The sequence below is a fragment of the Herpailurus yagouaroundi genome, unplaced genomic scaffold (assembly GCF_014898765.1).
Source record: "Herpailurus yagouaroundi ecotype Mexico unplaced genomic scaffold, PumYag 100, whole genome shotgun sequence".
NCBI classification, from domain to species: domain Eukaryota; kingdom Metazoa; phylum Chordata; class Mammalia; order Carnivora; family Felidae; genus Herpailurus; species Herpailurus yagouaroundi.
Window position 1 is genome coordinate 62554825 of NW_024412391.1, and position 24815 is coordinate 62579639.

The 24815-nt window shown below is 35.0% G+C and overlaps 1 protein-coding gene across 17 annotated transcripts in view; it reads right to left on the reverse strand.

The window, feature by feature from the left end:
• PPP1R9A (protein phosphatase 1 regulatory subunit 9A) overlaps positions 1 to 24815 on the reverse strand; it is a 323453-nt gene that overhangs the window by 97277 nt on the left and 201361 nt on the right. For all 17 annotated transcript variants that reach the window (XM_040472620.1, XM_040472634.1, XM_040472633.1 and 14 more), the window contains exons 5-6: positions 24478 to 24582; positions 779 to 914 (exon numbers count right to left, since the gene is read on the reverse strand). In XM_040472620.1, the coding sequence (XP_040328554.1) occupies positions 779 to 914; positions 24478 to 24582 (241 nt within the window). The remainder of the gene's footprint in view (positions 1 to 778; positions 915 to 24477; positions 24583 to 24815) is intronic.

Here is a 24815-nt window from a genome sequence, read left to right on the forward strand (position 1 = left end):
TAATAAAGCATGTTGTCCCATTATATCAATGTACATTTGGCATTTACATTAGAAATAGACCAGCATCTGCATTACATTATAACGCACAAGGGTTCCAGAGAGCCATTTTCACTTGGGGGTTAGCTTCTATTCATTTACTTGATCTTCTACAGAGAGCAGGATGCAAAATTATTCCAATATGTATCTACTCTAAGGAATATATGCTGGTGGAAAGGCTTTGTTCTGCATTATGTTAGCACAAATCACAGTGAGCAGATCCAAAGACCTTTCTTCTCCTGGAAAAAAGAAACCTGAAAACACTCAGCATTTTTGAGTACTTTCCTGTGTATGTTTGTGTATGTATGCGTGTGTCTTTTTTCAATCAAAATGTTTACTCATTTTTTTTCAAAAAGCATTACAAACTCACTGTAGAAAATTGGGGGGGAAATCAAAAAAAATACTAAGCAGAGAGAGAACATCACCAAATTCCAACAATAAAGACAGCTACCATTCGCATCTTGGTTTTTTTCGCTCTTTTTTGTTTCAGTGAATTTCTTTTAATAGCACAAAGAGGACTTCCTTGACTCCAAAGTCTTCATGCTGTAAATAGGATACCATTACTTGATTCATCAGTTAATAACAAATGTAAGTAATATTTATTTTCTGTGGAGTTGAATGTAGACACGTTCTCCTTGAGAAACTGCAAAGAACCTATCCTACTTTTTCCAGGAAAAGAGTTTTGTAAAGTAGGAACACGGTGGGAAGAAAGGCAGGAAGGATGTTTGCAAGCACCGCTTACCTCATCATCGTCGGCGTCGTACTGGGCATAGTGCTGTTCCAGCAGCTCTCTCTGGCGCCTTTCTTGTTCCAGCGTCTGGCTTATCAACTGGGCAACCTCACTCACTTGTCCTGGCTTTTCTCGCCCAATAACAAATCTGTAGGAAGGTGAAAGGAGACTAATACAGTAAGACTCTCCAGGCAGAAAGGAGCGCTAAGAAAAAGTAACTAAGCTTGATAGTTCATCATGGTCCATCAAGGCTCAAGAACATAATATCACAAGGCACTCTAAATGGTATGCCTGCGCGGGAAGGGGAGGTTCGCTGAGCAACTGAACAGGTTACTCCAGACACAGCCCAAAGGAAAAGAAAGGGGAAAGGTAAAGGACAATAAACAAATTACTTTGGGAGAAGACAAAAGAGATGTAATCCATTCTACAGTACTTCATACATTTTTGATGCCCTACAAAGTGGAAGCAAACTCATAATTTCCCATACAATTGGACTTGAGAATCATTTCCACAATACTGTCCTCTTTACAATGCAACAACTGCTTCAAAAACATGCCTTAGGTGGGTAAGTGAAGAGGGGCATTAACTTTTGCTAAGTTACTATAACTTTGGAGATACAAAAAAGAAGGGGAAAGAAAAGAAAAACTAAAGGAGAGGTGATAAATTTGAAAATTCACTTTTGGAGAAAGAGGCGCTATGAGGAAGGGTGTGGTTTCAAGAAATAAAGGGACAAAGGAAATATCTGTTCATATTAATTACTGTAAGAAAAAAAGTATAAGGTAAAAAGAAGGGAAGTCATTTACTTATCGCAAGCTACAGTTACTTATGATACATCCTTATCAATACTATGTGTTTGGCTCAACAAATTCATATTCACTTCTTTACATCTTTTCACACTAATATATGGCTATTTTTCTAAAAATATATGAGTAGTACACATGATTTAGATTTAGTTGCTATATATCATTTAATTTCATTATTTTGGATGTGTCTCTTTGTTTAATCTTGTTTCTATACTTAGAACTGATGCTTTCCTCTGATTACAATAGATTGCTATGTTTGATCATAAGTTTAAATGAAATATACCACCATTCTCCGTACAAATGCACTAAAAGTCAAGATTTTTATACTTAGATGTTAGTAATTGCCTTTATAGCAGTATTTTTATGTAGTTTCAAACAGGATTCTGAAATCTTGCTCAGGTGCTCATTTATCACTTGACTTTTTTTCCTAGGGGATCAACTGTAAGTAGAATTTGTAACTTCTCTAATTTCCATCCTTATTCATCCTATAATTTACACATAATAAAATACATCTACTTTAAAGGTGCAATTTGATAAGTCTGACTAACGTATAAAACTGTAATCACCACATCAACAAAGATATAGAAAATGTCTATCAACCTAAAATATCCCATTTCCTTTTCTGGTAAATCCTCCTCACCCTGGGCCCATATTAGATTTGTTTTTTCTATAGTTTCATAAAAATGGAATCACAGAGTGTCTCACTTCTTTGGCTCCCCATAATGTTTTGGAGACTTATCCATGCTGTTTCAAGTATCAGTAATTCATTCCTTTTTATTATTCCTGGTACCAGATGTACTACATTTGGCTTACCTATTCTTCTATTGATGGATAGTCGCGTTGCATTTTGGATATTATGGGCAAAGTTAGTGTAGACATTTGTGTGCAAACCTTTGTGGGGACGTGGATTTTCATCTCCCTTAGACAAATAACTAATAGTGGAATTAATGTTGTATAGTAGTATATGCTCAGCTTTTAAAGAAATAGCTAAATGCGTTTTCGAAGTTGTGGCACCATTTTATATTCCTACTAGCAAAGCATGAAAATTACAGTTGCTCTACATCCTCATCAACACTTAGTTTTGTCTTTTAACCTTACACTTTAAACCTTATAATGGTTTTAATTTCCAATGCTTTGATGACCAATTATAATGTGAGTATCTTTTCATGCACTTATTGACCATTCATATATCTTTTCCAGTGAAATACCTTTTCAAATCTTTTGCCAATTAAAAAAAAAAAACTGGTTGTCTGGCTTTTTACTATTGAGCTGTAATGGTTCCTTATATATTCTGGATGCATATCCTCATCTATCTATACTCTAAATAACAAATACACATAGATACATACAAATAATGCATGTATATCTGTCGGTCTGATTTATTATCTTCTCCCAATCTGTGGTTTACCTCTTAATTTTCTTAATTGTGTCTTTCAAGGAAGTCCAATTTATCATTTTTTAAAAGATTTGTCCCTTTTGTTTCCTCAGAAATCTTTGCCTCATTTAAGATAGCTAAGATTTTTCCTATTTTTCTTTTCTTCTAGAAGTGTTAATGTTTTGATTTTATCTTATGTCTTTATTATCTTTCAAATTAATTTCCATGCATGATATTCGATAAAGGTAGAGTTTCATTATTTTCCAAATAGATAACCAGCTGTTTTAACACCATTTGTTGAAAAAACTATTCAATACTGCCACTGAATTACTTCAGCACATTTGTTGAAAATCAGTTGACTATATACCTGTGGGCTGATTTTTGGACTTTTCCAATCTATTCTATTGGTGTATTTATCCTTGTGCCAATACCACACTGCCTCGATTACTGTATAGTAAATCTTGAAACTAGGTGGTGTGAATTTTCCAACTCTGTGTATCTTTTCCCAAATTATTTTGACTACTCTTATAAGTTATCTGCATTTTAATATAAATGTTATAGTCAGCTTATCAATTTCTTTTAAAAGCCCACTGATGTTTGATTTGGGATTGCTTTGAATCTATAGATCCATTTGTGGAAAACTGACATCCTAATATTGAGCTGATCCATGAAGATGGTGCATGTCTGTATTTATTTAGGTTTTCTTTACTTTCTTTCAGTAATACGCTCCAGTGCTCAGTGTAAGGTTGTGGCTATAGTTTGTTAAATTTACCTCTATTCATGTTTTTTCAAGTTATTGTAAGTGGTATGGATTTTTAAATTTGTTTCTGATTGTTTCTAGAATGGAGATAAAATTGATTTTTGAATTTTAGCCTTGTATTTTGTGACTTTGCTAAACTCACTTATTAATCATAGATTTTTAGAGATTCCTTAGAATTTTTCCATATATAAGATCATACCCACTATGAAGACATTTTTATTTCTTCTTTCTTTCTTTCTTTCTTTCTTTCTTTCTTTCTTTCTTTCTTTTGGAGATATTCAGTTTCTATGATGGAAGATACATAAAGTCTCTAATATGCCCAACTAATCTAGACATATAATGACTATCTTGAATTCATTATATTTTTGGTTAAAAGTCAGAAATGATATATAAACATAAAGCAATTAATAAACTCATATCCTCAAATCATAGATTTAGGAAAACCTAGATTGACCCTTTATGTTTCTTCAAATGCATACCAAAGTGGGGTTTGAGGGAGTATCACTTACCTACTAGAAAGCTGACAGGAGCTTGAAGGAAGCAATTAACGTACCAAACGCTATTAATGGAAAATAGTAGCCAAGCTCAAAGTAAAAGGTAAATAAGAATTCACATTCATTTAAGCCATCAACTCTTTACACTTATTTGAAAATTACATTGTCAGGTCTTTCAGTTGAACAGTTTTCCCTAAGAATGCAGGAGTTTATTTCCTCTGCAAGGCAAGTATTTAAAATTACTCTGATCACAATTCAGGGAGAGAAATAGATAAGATTTGGTTCACTTGCCAATGAGTTGGAACCAGTGCTGATGGTTCTAGAGGTGAATGAAGGAGTCATTGGTGAGAAATTTCAAAGTAGAAAATTATTTTTAAGGCCCAAATTACAATATTAGAGTACATCATATATATTAAATTATATAATTATATAATAAATCAAAATTCCAATACAATGTGCAAGCTTTTTCCTGTCCTCAAAACATGATCTCTAATTCCAACCTGGAATTATTCGTGATGCTAAAACTAAAACAAAAAAAAAAAAACAAAAAACCTCCCCCCCCAAATATATGCATAATCAGTGTTTCAGAGGAAATAAGAATTGTTCCATACTACATAAGAAACCAGCATTTTAAACAAGAAGGCATAGTTGCTCAAATCACAGCATGGCTTTCTGAATTTGCCCTACAATTTAACATTATTCACTATTTTCCCAATATTAGTCTGTATTCAAAATTACTTTACAGTCTGAAAAAATAAAAGTGATTTGTAATTGTACATAAAATAGACAGTCCATCTCACAAAATACACTTTTTAAAGTGTTATATTAAAGTACATGTCTTCATTCAGGCAGCTATTTGGGGTAGCATTATAGCACTTAGCTACACACATCTTTAAAACCTTATAATCTAGTATAATTTATAATTCATATATGCAGTAGAAGAATGTCATCTTGATAAGTATGGTTCAGAGCAAAAGCACCCAGAAGTGGAACTAAACTAATCTGCGTGCCTGATTTTTCCCTCATGTGATAACTGGCATCTACTCCATGTGTCTAAAGGAGCAATAAAAGAATAATAGATGGTATAGGGGCGCTTGGGTGGCTCAGTCAGTTAAACATCCAACTCTTGGTTTTGGCTCAGGTCATGATCTCACATTTTGTAGGTCAGAGCCCTGCATGGAATTCCTAGATGACAGCACGGAGCCTGCTTGGGATTCTCTCTCTTCTTTGCTCTCTGCCCCTCCCTAGGCTCTCTCTCTCTCTCTCTCTCTCCCTCCCAAAGTAAATGTTTTTTAAAGTTTTATTTACTTTTGAGAGAGACAGAGCATGAGCAGGGGAGGGGCAGAGAGAGAAACAGAGAGAGAGAGAGAGAGAGAGAGAGAGAGAATCCAAAGTAGGCTTAGGCTCTGAGCTGTCAGCACAGAGCCCGATGAGGGGCTTGAACCCCCGGGTTATGACCTGAGCTGAAGTTGGTCACTTAACAAACTGAGCCACCCGGGCCGCCCAATAAATAAACTTTTTTTTTAAAAATGTGGTACAGACATGAAAGGATGTTAGGTACTATTACTATTCTGAGGAAAGTGATAAAATCTCCCACTTGGAAAATGTGTAACATTCAAATTACCTTGCTATATGTTCTTAAATATTTGGTCCGTTTTAAAGGTGTCTTTATAAATACGGACTCCTGTATCTGTGTGTGTACAATATAGCACATGTAGAATTGGGCAGAAGATGCAAATTTTAAAGTAAGGTTATTATTTTCATTATGAGTTTGCACTATAGATATGCTGTGATAGTTTAATTTAGGGGTTAAAAGTGTCTGTAAAAGGGAGAAAAGGTTTTGATAGGACAAATTCACTAAGCCATAAACATGACAGTATGACCAGCTCTGTGACCTTGAATGTATTCACATTTCTAGTCCTCTGTTCCCATATTGTAATAAAATGAATGTAACTCAAATATTATGTAATACATATAAAAAGATTAACTAAGGACCTGGTGCCTAGAGAGTATTTAACAAATGTTTTCTGTTGTTTTTACCTGCATAATGTATTAATAGCTAGATAGAGTTGAACACCTTTAAAAGTACTATCTGTGCACCCTGTCCCAGTTACCTCTTATTTGAATCACACTAGATTTGAAAACAGAGTAGTTTTTTGAGAATCAACCACAGTAAAGATAAAATACCTGCACTAACGTGTGTTCTGAGAAACTTAATTTCAGTTACCACTGAAATATAAAAGTATACATTATATGCTCACTTTAAATTGAAAATTTTCAGTCTTCAAAAATGTAACAATTAATAAAGTCAGGAACAATCAGTCCCTCTAAACATGTGGCCAAATCAGCTGATATTTACACACAGTTTTGGTTTATATTTTAGACATTGTCTCCAACTGAAATGACACGCATGTAGTCAAATCATCCAGTTAAATCATCTGTATTTTTTCTTGTTACTATCTAAATTTGTTTACTTTGCTTAACATTCAAATTACCTTTCTATATGTTCTTAAATGTTTGGTCTTTTTATTTTTAGCTATAAAGCATGAGATAACAGAAGCCAAACTGTAATGGATATTTAAATTAAAAGTTGGGTATTTACTAAGGTTATAATTGACAAATAAAGGCTAAAACTAAAATATAGAATTAGGATTTATGTGTTCAGCATGGCTTTTTTCTGGTGTTTCAAACAATCATGTTGTTTTGATGTGAATTATTTTAGTAAGAACTGCCCCCTCTCCCCCTCAGGCTGAGATACAAGAGGTAAAGACAGATAAATCAGGTTTCCTTTTTCTTTTCATCTATTATCAGACCAAGCCATGTTCATGCACTGTCCCTTAGAGTTCAGATGACGAGATTACACAGGTTTCATCTGATTAGTTTATTGAATTCTCTGGTGAGCTGTCAAACAAAAACTAAACAACTATAAAATTGCATTTACAATTTGCTGAATTGAAATCATAAAGATCCTACATGTTCAGTGTAAATGATGTGAGAAGTTATGTTGAAAACTGATGAGTTGTGAGTGTCTTGTTTTTCAGACATGTTATTCCAATAAAAGTGATATACTAGTCAAAAATGGCACTTAGCTGATGTCAAAACTTAAAAATTTTTCACGTAAAATGAAGCAAGTCGGTAAAATGAAAAGCCATAATAGGATATAGTTATTAGTTTTCATATAATCAATCCTTTCATTAAGATTTTTAACAAATATTTATCGTGCACACAACAAAAACCTACAAGATGTATTTTAAAAACAAGAAAAGTAGATCCATAACATCTCTTCTCATTATACTGGAGTCTTGGATCACAAGGTCACATGATACTTTTAAACATTTTTGTAGAAAATGTCTCATTTTTTTCTGTTTGATCACATTTTATGTCCTTACTCTGAACTTGACAGCTTTGAAAATACTTGACTTAATTGTTTTCACTAAGATTTGTGTTACTATCTAGAGGCAAAAGTCCTACACAACCAAGGTTTTGACTCTTTTTGTACTTGGATACTCTTACATATTTCTCCTTTCTATATTGGGATTTGGATTAATATAATAATACTTTTTATTTAACATTAACATTTTTTTAAATTCATCTAGGAAAATGTTTGCTCTTAAAAGCTAGACCTTTCTCAGGGGCACCTGTGTGGCTTAGTCAGTTAAGCACCAGACTTTGGCTCAGGTCATGATCTTGCAGTTTGTGAGTTTAAGCCCTTCGTCGGGCTCTGTGTTGACAGCTCAGAGCCTAGAGCCTGCTTCGGTTTCTGTGTTTCCCTCTGTCTCTGCCCTTGCCTGCTCACCCTCTACCTTTCTCTCTCTCTCTCAAAAATAAATAAACGTCAAAAAAAAAAAAAAAGCTAGACCTTTCTCTGACTGACTTATTTCACTTAGCACAATACCCTCCAGTTCCATCCAAGTTGCTGCAAATGGCAGGATTTCATTCTTTCTCATTGCCAAGTAGTATTGCACTGTATATATAGACCACATCTTCTTCATCCATTCATCAGTTGATGGACATTTGGGCTCTTTTCATAATTTGGTTATTGTTGAAAGTGCTACTATAAACGTTGGGGTACATGTGCCCCTACGAATCAACACTCCTTCATATGTTTTCACTCATATGTGGAACTTGAGAAACTTACCAGAATACCATGGGGTAAAGGGAAGGAGAAAAAATAGTTTCAAACAGAGAGGGAGACAAACCATAAGAGACTCTTTTTTTTTTTTTTTAAACGTTTTATTTATTTTTGAGACAGAGAGAGACAGAGCATGAACGGGAAGGGGCAGAGAGAGAGGGAGACACAGAATCTGAAACAGGCTCCAGGCTCTGAGCCGTCAGCCCAGAGCCTGACGCGGGGCTCGAACTCATGGACCGCGAGATCGTGACCTGAGCTGAAGTCGGAAGCTTAACTGACTGAGCCACCCAGGCACCCCCATAAGAGACTCTTAAATACAGAGAACAAACTGAGGGTTGATTGGGGGGCGCTGGGAGAGGGGAAAATGGGTGATGGGCATTGAGGAAGGCACTTGTTGGGATGAGCACGGGGTCTTGTATGTAAGTGATGAACCCTGGGAATCTACCGCCGAAGCCTAGAGCACACTGTATACACTGTACATTAGCTAACTTGACAATAAATTATATATATTTTTTATTTTTTTTAATTTTTTTTTCAACGTTTATTTATTTTTGGGACAGAGAGAGACAGAGCATGAACGGGGGAGGGGCAGAGAGAGAGGGAGACACAGAATCGGAAACAGGCTCCAGGCTCTGAGCCATCAGCCCAGAGCCCGACGCGGGGCTCGAACTCCCGGACCGCGAGATCGTGACCTGGCTGAAGTCGGACGCTTAACCGACTGCGCCACCCAGGCGCCCCTTATATATATATTTTTAAAAAAAGCTAGCCTTTAAATATCTAGATCTGAAATATTTAAACTTAAGTGTAAGCATTATTTCTTGAAATGAATGTTCTATCTAACCAAGTTCTAATTATAAAAACTTTTTTCTACCACTATATTTCAATATAGTAGTTGAATTTCAAAAGTAGTTGAATTCTTAAAAAACAAAAACAAAAACAAAAAACATTGCCTAACCCATGCTACTTCAAGGACTATACACTACGTAATAGGTATAAACTTAAATATGTTCTAAAAGTGTTATACCTTCTCAAGAAGTGACGTTTCTCTATTTTAAAGTTAGCTTTGATGTTTCAGGTTTAAATATTTACACATACAACAATTTAAAATAAAATATTTTAAGTGTTAATCTGTAAAAATTGGCATCAGAAAATGTCTCATTAAGCCAAAGTCCCCTTAAAACAATTTTTTGAAATGTCCACTGTTTTTTTTGTTTTAAATGTTTGTTTGTTTGTTTATTTATGTTTGTTTATTTTTGAGAGAGAGAGAGACAGAATGTGATCAGGGGAAGGGCAGAGAAAGAGGAGACATAGAACCTGAAGCAGGCTCCAGGCTCCAAGCCGTCAGCACAGAACCAAATGTGGGGTTTGAACTCATGACCCTGTGAGATCATGACCTGAGCGATCATGACCTGAGCCGAAGTTAGACACTCAACCAACTGAGCCACCCAGGTGTCCTGAAATCTCCACTGTTTTTAATCTTCTTTCTATCACCAGTGGTTGTTGACTACATACATACATATATATATACACACACACACACACACACACACACACACATATATTTATATGTACATATACATTTACAAAATATATTTATAGATATGCATTTATAATATATAGTATAGTATATTTATAGTATATATTATATTTATAGATATACATTTATAATACATATTATATTATATTATATTTATATTATATATTATAATTATGTATTATATATATTATATATACACACACACACACACACACACACATACATATAATTTAGAACTTATAATATCTATGGTCCCAAATACATAGTAGCTGCTCTTCTTGTCTGACTGCAAGGGAGTAATAATGTAAACACAAAATCTACAAGGACTGAGAATTCCCATGAACATGGTGGTGCCCTCACTGCCCTCCATTACAAATGACACTCCGTTATGCACAATTATACAATCAAGACTCTGAGAAAAAGTGACACTCTCAATTTCTCTTTGTGCTATAATGGCAACAAAAACCTCATCTTAAAATGATGTGAATGAAACAAAACATTTCAAGATTTAATGCATTTCAAATGGAAATCTCAGATATACCAATTAAGTAAAGATTTTTTTTAGTTTTCATATTTAGAAATTACATGTCCATTGCACTACTCTAAAGGATATAAAATGCTGATTCAAAGGGGCATACGCACCACAATGTTTAAAGCAGCATTATCAACAATAGCCAAACTATGGAAAGAGCCTAAATGTCCATCGACTGACAAACAGATAAAGATGAGGTATATATACACCATGGAATACTACTCAGTCATCAAAAAGAATGAAATCTTGCCATTTGCAACAATGTGGATAGAACTAGGGTGTAATATGCTAAGTGAAATAAGTCAATCAGAGAAGGACAAATACAGTATGATTTTACTCATATGTGGAATTTAAGAAAAAAAAACAGATGAACATAGGGGAAAGGAAGGAAAAATAAAATAAGAAAAATAGGGAGGCAAACCATAATAGACTCTTCCATATAAGGAACAAACTGAGGGCTAATGGAGGGGAGATGAGTGGGAAGATGGGCTACATGGGTGATGGGCATTAAGGACAGCACTTGTCGGGCTGAGCACTGGGTGTTATATGCAAGCGACAAGTCACTAAATTCTACTCCTGAAACCAATAGTACACTATATGTTAACTAACATATATAAAAATAAATAAATAATTACACACATACATACAAACTAAGGTAAACAACTCAGAGAATATTGGTCCTAGAATAGAATGTAAATGTTATAAGAAATTATATAGCAAAAAAGGAAAGGCAGAAAGAATAGGAAGTAGCTAAGAATATGAGTGCACTAAATTTGCTTCCCTTTTTACTGTTTTATTATTTAAGAATTTATTTGATGTTTATTTATTTTTGAAAGACAGATACAAAGCATGAGTGGGGGAGAAGCAGAGAGGGAGACACAGAATCTGAAGCAGGCTCCAGGTTATGAGCTGTCAGTGCAGAGCCTGATGCAGGGCTCAAACCCACGAATCATGAGCTCATGACCTGAGCTGAAGTCTGATGCTTAACTGACTGAGTCACCCAGTCTCCCCTCCTTATATTTTTAAAGTGGTAAATTAATGATTATTTTATCTAAATAATAAATCTAAAAATAGGAGCTGAATGATAAAAGAATTCAGTTTTTAGCTTCATCCAACAGGACAAAATTGCAAAGCAATAAGGATATTATAATCCCACATGTGTAAGAATGTACATGTATCTGAAATATCTGGAATGACATACACCAAACTGTTAATAGTTATTTCTTTGGGGAATTGGATCCATGTGTGAGAGTGTGTGTGTACGTGTAGGTGGGGAGGTGGTCTCGGGCAAGGAAAACAGTAGGCTTTTACCTTTACCTACTCAGTACTGCTTGATTTTTTTTTTTTTTTTTTGGACAAGTATGCCTTACTTTGACAATATAAAAACATTAAACAAATAACAGTAAAAAAAAAAAAAAAAAAGGCGGTGGGGCGTGAGGGCACCCGGGTAGCTTAGTCGGTTGAGAGTCAACTCTTGATTTCAGCTCAGGCCATGATCCCAGGGTCATGGGATCAAGTCCTGCTTCAGGCTCTGTGCTGAGCACAGAGCCTGCTGAAGATTCTCTCTTTCTCAGGGGTGCCTCAGGGGCTCAGTCAGTTAAACATCTGCCTCGGGTTCAGGTCATAATCTCATGGCTCATGAGTTCAGGCCCCATATCGGGCTCTGTGCTGACAGCTCAGAGCCTGGAGCCTGCTTTGGATTCTGTGTTTCCCTTTCCCTCTGCCCCTCCCCTGCTCATGCTCTGTTTCTCTCTCTCTCTCTCTCTCTCTCTCTCTCTCTCTCTCTCTCTCCCAAAAATAAAAAAAATAAAAACATTAAAAAAAATTATTTCCTTCTGTCCCTCTCCCTGCTCTCTCTCTCAAGTAAACAAATAAAAAAGAAATTACATGTCCAGGTATGAATCCAAAATATCAAGTGCACATTTATTTAAAAACCTCATCATTAATTTATATTTTTCTTTTGAGTGTTCTAACCTTTCGAAAATGGACAGGGCAATATTTAAGACCTTCATATTAATTCATTTTTTATTATGTGTGACTACAATTCCTCCAAAATCCTCACCTCCAAAGTGCCATATGGCTCAGTGTCAAAAAGTCATTAAAAACATATGCTAGGGGTGCCTGGGTGGTTCAGTCAGTTAAGTGTCTGACTTCGGCTCAGGTCATGATCTCACAGTTCGTGGGTTCATGCCCCACATCGGGCTCTGTGCTGACAGCTCAGAGCCTGGAGCCTGCTTCAGATTCTGTATCTCTCTCTCTCTCTCTCTCTCTGCCCCTCCCCTGCTTGTGCTCTGTCTCTCTCAAAAATAAAATAAACATTTAAAAAATTTTTAAAGCAAAAAAACCAAAAAAAATATATGCTAGGGATAAAGCATGATGAATGCATAGTTATTGATCATATAGCAGTACCTGGAAGAAAGCATTTAAAGTTTAATGTAAATGGCCCTGAAAAACAAATACACAATATATTATTAGAAACTTCTCATACTGAAGCACACTCTCCTGTAACATCAATTTCCTATAACTGCTGTCCTCCAGTACTAGGATGGCTGTCTGCAGTAAAAAGAATACCTAAGTAAGAACACCTAAGTCTTTTCCTAGAGTCTACTCTTTCAAATGTTTTGCAATTGTTACCATGTCTTCTTAAAATTTTCTGTTTTAGGCAAAAGTTGGCAGAATCTTTAATTTTTATATATAGAAGGAAACAGTGTTTAGACCTTTCACTATCCTGGTCAGTCTTTCCTAAATAATCTCAAATGTTTCAGGGTTCTTCTCAAGATAGGGTATGCAACATTTTTTTTTTTTGTAATATATGAAATTTATTGTCAAATTGGTTTCCATACAACACCCAGTGCTCATCCCAAAAGGTGCCCTCCTCAATACCCATCACCCACCCTCCCCTCTCTCCCACCCCCCATCAACCCTCAGTTTGTTCTCAGTTTTTAACAGTCTCTTATGCTTTGGCTCTCTCCCACTCTAACCTCTTTTTTTTTTTTTTTTTCCTTCCCCTCCCCCATGGGTTTCTGTTAAGTTTCTCAGGATCCACATAAGAGTGAAACCATATGGTATCTGTCTTTCTCTGTATGGCTTATTTCACTTAGCATCACACTCTCCAGTTCCATCCACGAGGGTATGCAAGATTAAACAAATACATTTTATTGTGGTATAACATTAATTAGTCTGTCCATCCGTCCGTCCATCCATCCAACCAGTTATTGATCACTACATAACAGGCAGCCTCCGAGATGGATCCAAGTGATCTCTGGCTCCTGATGTTCGAGTCTTGTGTAATTCTCTCCCCTTGAGTATAAGAGGGACTTGTTAACTCACTTTCATCAAACAAAATACAAAACTAATGGAATGTACCTTTGGATATTAAGTTATAAAAAGATGACAGATTCCATCTTGGGTACTGTCTTGGGTCACTTCCTCTGGGAAATTCAGTCTCCATGTTGTGAGGCATCCCTGTAGGGAGGCTCTCAGGAAAAAACTAGGAAATAGATCCCAGAAACTGTGTTGTTTCAAGTCACAAAATTTTGAGGCAATATGTTTTACAAGAACAGGTACACTAAGTCATTTACATAATAGTACACAAGATTCGAAAGGTCCCACTTAAAGCTGGAGACCCCCAAAAAAGGGTTCTTAAAATTATATCGCAAATCCACGACTGAATAAGGAAAAGAGTCCAGACAAGAACTTAATATAGATTTTTTTTTCTGGTAAAAAATAAATAATAAAATGTTTTTTTACATAAAAGTATACAGCACAATAACACATAAGCACTGCTGAGGAAGTTCAGTTTGATTGCATTTGCCTTTCCTAAGTAGACACTGTCCTCCTTTCCAAATCACCATCACCATCAACATACTTAGTTAGCATGGTGCTTTTTAAATTAATCAGAACTGTTAGCATACGTTTAAAAAATCTGTTTTATTGAAGTCAAATTTACATATAATAAAATTTACCAAATTTATTTTGTATGAGTTTTCACAAATACACACACACACACACACACACACACACACACACACACACACAGCTGTGTCACAAATACAATAACCACAGTATAGCACAATTTCATTGCCTCAAAAATATTCCCTCTTAAATGCTTGCAGTTTACAGTACAAAAGCTTTTCTGTCTGCCTTCTTTTGGTCAATATAACAGCTCTGTCAGTCAAATATTATGTTGAATATATTGGTAATTTGTTTCTTTGTATTGCAAAGAAATATTTCATTACACAGGAATACAATACAATTTGTATATCCTTTATCAGTTAAAGGACATTTGAGTTGTTTCTAGCTCTTATGAACGAGGCTCCTATGAACATGTAAGTATGAGTCGTTTGGGTAGATATATGTTTTTATTGCTCTTGAATACATAGCTAAGAATAGAATTGCTGGCTGGTATGGTAAGTACAAGCTTAGCTTTATAAGAACCTGCCAAACTGTTCTGCAAAGTGGCTGTGCTATTTTGCATTCCTGCTGGCAATGAATGAATGTTAAATCTGCTCCACATCCTTGTCAATGCATAGTATTATCAGTCTTTTAAATTTCAGCCATACTAGTGGGTGTGTAGTAGCACCTCATTCTGGATTTAATTTGCATTTCCCCAATGATTAATGATGTTGAGCAGTATTTCATGTGTCTAACTGTAGATCTTCCTTGGTAAAGTGTCTCTTTAATTGATTTGCATATTTTTAATAGGGCTATATATCATCTTATTGAATTATAAAAGTTCTTCATATCTTCTAAATAAGAGCCCTTTATCAGATAATTGTTTTTGCAAATATTGTTTTTGGCTCGCTTTTTCATTTTCTTAATGGTATTTTTTGAACAAATGTTTTAAATTTTGATGTAGTTTAATTTATCATGTCTTTCTTTTATATTTTTTGCTTTTGTGTCTTAACAGATCTTTGATTAACCCAAGGTCATAAAGATTTTTTGCCTGTTGTCTAGAAATTTTATAGTTTTAGCTGTTGCACTTAGATCTACGATCTTGAATTAATTTTTGTATATGCTGTGGGGCAAAGGTCAAGTGTTTTTGTTTTTTATAAATGTGGTTATTCAATTGTCCCAGCACCATTTTAAAAGACTATAATTTCCCCCACTGAATTACTTTGGTACATTTGTCAAAACTCAATTGTTTGTGTCTATGCATGCATATGTTGGAACTCTCTTTTCTGTTCCATTAATCTATATTTCTATCCTTATGCCTACACAAGACTGCTGTGATTAGTGTAGCTTTGAGGCAGCGAAAGTTCTCCAAATTCGTTCTTTGTCAAAAATATTAATTTCTACAAAAAATCTTATGGAGATTTTCACTAAGATTGTGCTTAGTATGCAGATTTGGAAAACATTGGAATTTTAACAACACTGAGTATTCTGATCCACGAACATGGTCTATTGCTTCATTCATTGAGGTTGTCTTTATTTTCTCTCAGAAACATTTTGCTGAAGTCATCAACATATCATGTCAGGTATTAAATATTTCATGTTTTGATGCTATCATAAAAGTTGGGTTTTTTTTTTCAGTTTATTTATTTTGAGAGAGACAGAGACAGTGTGAGTGGGGGAAGAGCAGAGAGAGAGGGAGAGAGAGAGAATCCCAAACAGGCTCTGTGCTGTCAGTGCAGAGTCCCATATCAGGCTTGAACTCACAAAACCATGAGATAATGACCTGAGCTGAAAACAAGTGTTGGAGGTTTAACCAACTGAGCCACCCAGGCACCCCACAAAAGTTGGTTGTAATCTGAATTTTCATTTTTTGTTGTTGTTGCTAGTATACAGAACAGAACTGATTTGTGTACATCAACCTATTCCCTGTAATCTTGTTTGACTCACTTATTAGCAGCATCCTTCATAGATTCCTTGCTATTTTCTACAGAGATGAACATGTTGTCTATGAATAAAGGGTTTTACTTCTCCCTTTCAATCAAAAATGTTTGCCATTTCTTACTGTTGCCTCAGTGACCTAGCTATGACCCATAGCATAATGCTGAATAGAAGTGGTGAAAGTGGACACTCTTAAATTGTTCTTATACTAAAGAGAAAGCATTTGTCTCCCATCATTAAGTATGATATTAACTATAGGTTTCACTTAAATGCTATTTATTACTATGAGGAAATTCCCTTATATTTCAAATTTCCTGAGAGTTTTCTGTGGCTTACATCTACTGAAATGAGCATATGATTATTCTCCATTTTTCTATCAGTATGGAAAATTCCATAGGTTGAATTTCAAACATTAAATCAAACATGTATTCCCCCTCCCCCCAAAAAATGTCTCTTAGCCATAATGTATTATCCTTTTTGTATATTTCTGACTTTAACCTGTTAAAATTTTATTAAGGACTTTTGTAACTACATTCATGAAAAATATTGGCAGTAATAATTTTTATTTTAAATGTCTTTTTCTCACTTAAATGGTAATGCTGGCCTCATAAATATAGCTGAGATGTGTGCCCTCTTCTATGTTCTGGAAGAATTTGTATAGAATTCATGTTATTTCTCTCTCTAATGTTTGGTGAGATTCACCAATGAAACAAACTGGAACCGGAATTTTCTTTACTGGAAAGCTTTAACTCTGAATTCATCTTCATGTGTACAAACACACCCATACACACACTATTTTTTCTGAGTGACCTTTGGTACTTTCTGATAGTATTGTCTTCGAAGAACTTAACTATTCTAAGTTGTAGTTATCAGCATAGAGTTCTTCATAATATTGGCTAATCCTTATATGTGAGGTCTGTAATGATGTCCTCTCTTTTGTTCTAATTTATATCTTCTCTGACATAAATTATCCCAAAACTTACAGATGGTTTATCTTTCCTAGTTTCTCTGAGCCAAGAATTCAGGAGATGCCTGACTGGGCAGTTCTGCTTGGAGCTTCTCACTAAGTTCAATCTAATGTTGACTGGGGCTGCAGTCACCTGAAGGCTTTACTGAGGGTAGCGATCTCATTCCAAGGTGCCCCTCTCACATGGCTGGCAACTTGGTGCTGGCTGTTCACAGGCCTAAATTCTTCCTTGTGTGAACCTCTCCAGAAGGCTGTCTGATATGGTAGCTGGATTTCTCCAGAGCTGGTGATGCAGAAATCCAAGGCAGAAGGTATAGGTATGCCTTTTATAGCATACCCTCAGAAGTCACACATCACTACTTTCTTTATACTCTAATCATCAAGGCTAGTCAGGAGACAATGAGGTGGAGGACTGAACAAGAGAGGCAATACTAGGAAGAGTGGATCATCAGAGGATTATTTGATGAATGCTATGTAGAAAATATCGGTAATGTGATAGAAACTGACTTGGACAACATGAAAAGCTTAATACAAGAAGAACTCATTTACTGAAAAAGTGACTTTTGAACTGAGAACTGATAAGACAGAATTAGCCAAGTAGAGATCACATGATTGTTTTTTTTTTGGAGGAGACAGAGAATGGTACAAAGGATAATAATTTGAACATATTACATTTGATGTGCTACATGAAACTTAATTACATTTGAAAGCCACATGAAGATCTCAAGTAGGAAGGTGAATAATTCTCAAGGTTGGATAAGAGAGGACAAACTTTAAGTAGAAAAAGGAAATAGAATGGGTCAGAAAGGATAAAAAAAAGGCCATGGCTTACAAATAAATTGGTAATATGGTTGATAAAATTGAGAAAACTCTTAGAATATATTAACAAAAACGTAAACAGATGGAGATGACAGAAAGAAGATGTTAGACAATACGGCCAAGATATCTAATCCCCATTTAATACTGGTTTGAGAAGAGAAAACCAAGACAATGAAAAATAAAGAAAATAATAAAATAATAATAGAAAAATTTCTCAAACTCAAGTGTTCAGACTGACTCCCAAGTAGAACTACACCAAACAAACAAACACAGATCTAGTTGTAGCCTGATAAAAATTTCAAAAATAAAATTAAGAGGGGGGAAAAATCCAAGACAGAAAACCGGACTACAAATCAGATTAATATTAAAATTCTCTTTACCAATTGTAGATATTAAAATACAATGGAAAATGTCTTCATAATACTAAAAGAAAAAGATTTTGAACCTCAAATACTATACCTAGCCATATTTCAGGGCAAAATAATCCATTCTCAGACATGCAAGCACCCTGGCAGCTATGGATGACCCAGAGGAAATCAAGAAGGCTAGAAATAAATTAAGTCAGTTTCCATTAGAACCTTTATGCTTTGAAACCCTCCCTTACAGGGGCGCCTGGGTGGCGCAGTCGGTTAAGCGTCCGACTTCAACCAGGTCACGATCTCGAGGTCCGTGAGTTCGAGCCCCGCGTCGGACTCTGGGCTGGTGGCTCGGAGCCTGTTTCCGATTCTGTGTCTCCCTCTCTCTCTGCCCCTTGCCCGTTCATGCTCTGTCTCTCTCTGTCCCAAAAATAAATAAACGTTGGAAAAAAAAATTAAAAAAAAAAAAGAAACCCTCCCTTACAGTGACACAGATTGAATGACATAAAATTACATTTCATTTTCTATCAATTCAGTCATATTACTTGATTCTAAACTGAATAATATTTTCATAAGCATAACATTATAAATACTGCCTATTGGTTTTAACTTTTTGAATGAATTTATAGAAAAACTACCCATGACAATTGTAGCTATGTATTAGAAAGTAAATGTTATAAACTCTTGCAAAAGTTTTTAACTGAAAAAAAAAACCCTGCTAGGTGAAAGCTTTACAACAAGAAATTATTAAATTTTCATCTAAAACTGAAAAATCAAGATATGAAGAAATGATTTATATTGGTACTTCCAAAGAGTTAAAGAGAAATTGGTAACAAGGGTCTGTCTCCTCTGCAGACTGTAAGGCCCTGTGCCTTTGTTGGAAATGGCTATACAACTGCCTCTCAGTTTTCCAGCAATCTACATGAACATCTAAGAAGGGATCAGAGTTTTGAGAAGGAAATAATAATCACCAATATTTCATTGAGGTCCAACTTTTTGTAGGCATTTATTACATGTATTAATTCATTTAATAATCATCACCAATGTATGGGGTAGGTACTATCATGATGCCCATCTTATAGGTGAAGAAACTACAGCACAGGGAGATTTAAACACTTCTATGAACTCATGTATCTAAGTAGTTAAACCAGAATCTGAATCCACGAGGTCTGGCTTCATGTGAAAAAAGGCAGTTACTAGAGAAAGATAATTATTCCTAGCACTAAGTGCATAAAGAAATATCAATGAATAAATTAAATAATACCAGAATCAGCTGTATGATTTTACCTATCCTCTAGCTTCACTATAATTCAAATACATTTTTTTATTGTCCACAGAGATGTAACATAAGAGACTGAGTCAACTGTCTACGTTTGGGACATCTGTGGCAAAACTATATATGGATATACACACATACACACACACACACACACACACACATATACACACACACACACACACACACACACACACATATACATATATATATACCCAAATACAAAAAATATCCAAATATATATATATATGTCTATACAAAATATCCAAATATAAAAGATATCCAAAAATAAATGGAAGGTAGTTTGTATAACTTTGAATTAGTCTCCTAGTATCTATAGATTCCTACTTTCCTTCCATAGGTACACAACCAGTATTTTTATGTCTTCCAAACTAATCATTATTTTTCTAATGACCTTATAATTTCAAGTTTAAAAGTATTTTTCCCATAACTTTACATGGACCAACAGACATAAGGCTCTTTTAAGGATCTCCAAGAAAAGCATCATTTAGTAAGTTCTGTTATAAAAAGGAATTGTGAATAAGTGGATAAACCTGCTGATTCAAATGATCTGAATCTCTACCCTTTAAATTATTTTTCACATAATGCAGGATCTGATAATAAGAATAGAACTTTTTTCTAACTTTTTAACTATATTACATTTGGCAAGTTACATTCTATGGACCACCAAAAAGATTATAGGTTTTTAAATAATTTACAACATTTTCTTTTTAGGTTTTCACCAGGTAAAATTGAAATATATAATAAATGTGTTCAAATAAAAAAATTTTTGAAGAAGAAACATACAATAGAAACATACTAAATAGTAAGAATCTAAAGCAAAAGGAGAGCAGTAAATGTGTTATATGTAATATGTATTATATAGCATGAGACCACCTGGATTGACAAAGTACTCATCTTCAGAACTGCCTAGAGCATGGTACTGAACACTGGTCAGAGCTGTGAAATGTACTAACCAGGGACAAATGATGCTTTGCAAATATGGGTCCATGAATTGTTTGAAGGCAAGACAGACTAACTTGTCAAAACTGGTAATAACCGGATTTGTTACTTCTACTGGGATTTGGTAGAATCTAGGGGCTGTCAATGATTTCAGTGAGAAATCCCTACCATACGTAGACTTTGCACTTCTTGATACCAAGATGCTTCATGCACATGCCTGTGGTGGTTTAGAATCTGGAGACCAAGTCCTGTGAGGCCCAGTGGAAGGATGAGCCTGAGTCCTCCATGCCCACCCTGTTAATGCTCATCTTTCTCCTGCTGTTCCTGTGTTGCATCATTTCTGAGTATAAACTATTTGAATCCTGCGGGTCCTTTCCTAATCAATTACATAATTACATGATATATAAACACAGTACTTACAGTGAGTGCTTCGTTTTAAGCAATATCAGTTAAGTGAAGGAAATAATAATCATTTACCGGAACCACTTGTTAACCATGGCCTAACGTATGCTTTAATTCATTTAAATGATGTAGGGTTGAAAAACGTACATATACCCTTGAAAGTTGCAACATTAAAATAGTTGTAATTTCTCTAGAGCATTAAAAATGTCATATTCATGGGGTCTTTGTTAGTAGTATTGGTTCATGAACTCAGGTATCGTAATTTTTACTTTACTAGAATAAAGTAGACTGAGGTCAGATGGAAAATAATTCTCTGAAAGTGTGGATGAAGTCACAGAACTTCACTGTATAATTTCGATTCACATCCAAATGGTGACACCAATTTCATACACATTTCAAGGAAATAAGTAAAAATCTTGACCTCCAATACTTAAGAAATAATCACCATTCAAATCTCAGTTTTGTTTTTCTCATCACCTCTAGCTTCACATCTTTCTCCTACTTGGATCTTTAGACCCACGGCTCTCACACATTCCTCCCAGGTCTGTGCCTACTAGTTAGGAAAAAAATCAAACTAAACTGACTAATTTTGTAGATATCATTTTTTGAGAATAAATTTTAGTAACCACTAAATATGATAGCAAAGTCACCAAATAATAAGAAATTCAAAACCATACATATTTTAAATTCTCAGTTTTAAAAAGTTCATGAAAATACAGATCTTGTTTTTGGATCCTATTTTTGTATTAATACTTTATGAAGAACTACCACCTAAAATATATTCAGAGGATTCAAATATTTTTAATAAATTAAAATTGAGAAAAGACTTTTTCCTTATATTCAATTAACTAAGGCCCTGAGTTAAATAATTTGGGGGAACAAAGGGGGCCAAAGGTCCCATTTCAGTATCAAGACTTGTGCAAAGTGAATGAGGAAATAAAATGTATGCCTTTAAAATATGAAAGTAGAATGTGCTGTCACCTCAAGGTCAAAAAAATAGTATGAATGATGAGTGTTACCAGGAAGAAGAGATCACTAGGTAATACAGAGGTCAAGGAGGGCTTCTTCAGGGCAAAGGAGCTGAAATATGTGCCTTAAGATAAATAGGTTCTAAACAGAAGACAGTGTTTTAAACAGAAAAAAATGGCAGACAGAAAGGTACGATAATAAAACAGTAACTCACAAGGCACATTTGAAGGAATATGACTACACCAGTCCAACGGAACCAAAGTATGAACATAGAGAGAGGTAAGTGGTAAGACTGGATGATGAAAAAATTTTCCTATCTGGATAAAGAGCTTAGATTCTGTACAGAATGGAGGGCCACTGAAGGTTTCTGAAGAAGAGAGGCACATAATGGATGCAGAATTATTATTTCTACCTATAGGTGTTAGACCTTCCAGTGCCAGAGTTACACAGAATGAGTCAATTCCTTTTTCCATGATAGACAGACCTTCCTAGATTTGAAAACTATTCTTTTCCTCCACTAGGAGGAAGGATGAGAGGGACAGACTGAAGAAGGGAGAGCCTGCAATCAGGGTAGAGTTAAGAAGTCATTTGCAATTTGGACAAGGCTTGAAGGAAAGGGATGGCTAGGATTTCATGTAACTGTAAACTTCTTTGCAACTGAAAAAATGTTCTTATAAAAAAAAGAAAAAGAAAAATAGTCTTCTAAGTTTAATGTATATCTCACTTCACTTTAAAATTCACTTCAAAGCCTAATTGGGGTAGCTTTTAAACCAAGTTCAATACTGACATAGGAAAGTGCTGTCTCAAAAACAGACAACAATCTGCAGAAAGACAAATCGCCTGTCCTGAGGGAGCATCAGACAGTTTTTTATCTATGCTCTTTCCAATTATTTCACATCCTTTTCTCAGGACTATGGGTATTCTTGGAGCATCAACGTAGCACCCATAAAAGTCACGGATGTGTTCCTTAAACATTTCCTTCAGCATTAAAGGATATTTTCCAAATGAAACAGTCTAAATTCTCAAACTTAAACCCATGTTTGTGCAACATAAAGCATGCTACAAAAAAAATCTTCATGTTACTGTCTTTACAGCAATATTAACTCACTTGGTATTTTCAGAATATTTGGCAGTTCTATTCTGCTGATAACACTAAAACATTTGGAGACTTACCCATACTACATAATGTCCCCTATATGTTCCTTCATAGGATTGATGGAAAAGTATTAAGACATAAGAAACACTGTATTTAAAAACAAATACCCTATGGGGCAGCTGGGTGGTTCAGTCGGTTAAGCATCCAACTCTTGGTTTCAGCTCAGGTCACGATCTCACAGTTCATGAGTTCTAACAGCACATGAGTGCTAACAGCACAGAGCCTGCCTGGGATTCTCTTTCCCTCTCTCTCTCTGCCCCTTCCCGGCTCGCTTGCTCACTCTCTTTCTGTCTCAAAATAAATAAATAAACTTTAAAAAATACATACATACATACATACATAACTAACTTAGATGTAAATTAAAAAAATAAATAAAAATTAAAAACAAAACAAAAAAAAACATACATACATATATACATACATAAATGCCTTATGACCAAATAAAATGGATTTCTCAACTTGACCTTAGCTGGCTCAGGACTACTTTCTTATTTGTTTTCCAAGCTACAATTTTCAGAACCCCAGGATCAAATATAAATTTCAAGGTCTAAAAGAATGTACCCTCTGTACTTTAAATTGGCAAAGTTACAGTTTATCAAAGATTAGTCCTATAAAGTCTATGAAGAGATTTAAAAAAATTTTTTTTTCAACGTTTATTTATTTTTGGGACAGAGAGAGACAGAGCATGAACGGGGGAGGGGCAGAGAGAGAGGGAGACACAGAATCGGAAACAGGCTCCAGGCTCCGAGCCATCAGCCCAGAGCCTGACGCGGGGCTCGAACTCACGGACTGCGAGATCGTGACCTGGCTGAAGTCGGACGCTTAACCGACTGCGCCACCCAGGCGCCCTGAAGAGATTTTTTAAATGCATTTATTAACCTTACATAATTTGGACAGTCTTTCTAAGAACCATGTACCACTGGATATAGGTATAATCAGCTCAATTTCAACTTATTGTATAACTGATTTTATTAAAAGGATTTAGAGTCTAAATTCATATTTGTTGAGGATGTAAGTAGAAATTCTATCTAGTTAGGAACACTAACATAGTTCAGTAATTGACCATGTTGATTCACACTGTATACTTCGTATCTTCATGCCTTTCTAAAATACCATAATTTTTGGTTTTAAATTACATTTGTATAAACAAATGTAATTTAACAAATACAACAAATGTAAGCAAATAAGAAGGAAACATTAAAAACTAAAGGCAAGTTTTAAGTATTTAGATAAAATTCTCATTGAAATTACATACATCAATAGGTACAATTCTAGCAGGCTAAAATTCAACATAATATTAAGTAATGAAATTATACATATCTGAAACCACATATTTACCTGACATTGCCCTTGGTGTTTCTGAGAACTGTTGCAGCAAAATTCTGTGTGACACCCACCAAGCTGATTCCATCCACTTCCACAATCTGGTCATTGACTTGTATTCTTTGGGAAGAGGGGAAAAATTACCCATAATTAACTTTTCTGATAATACATTACCATTTTCAATACATGAGTTGACAAAACACTTGATATTTAAGACACTCTTATTGATCCAAAATTTGTTTTTTATACACAAGTTCCAGATCTTAGCCAAATGCTTAATGTTTTAAAAAGATTGTTTTGAAAAAATAGATAGAAGCAATACTAAATGGAGAAATTCAGTTTACTCAATATTC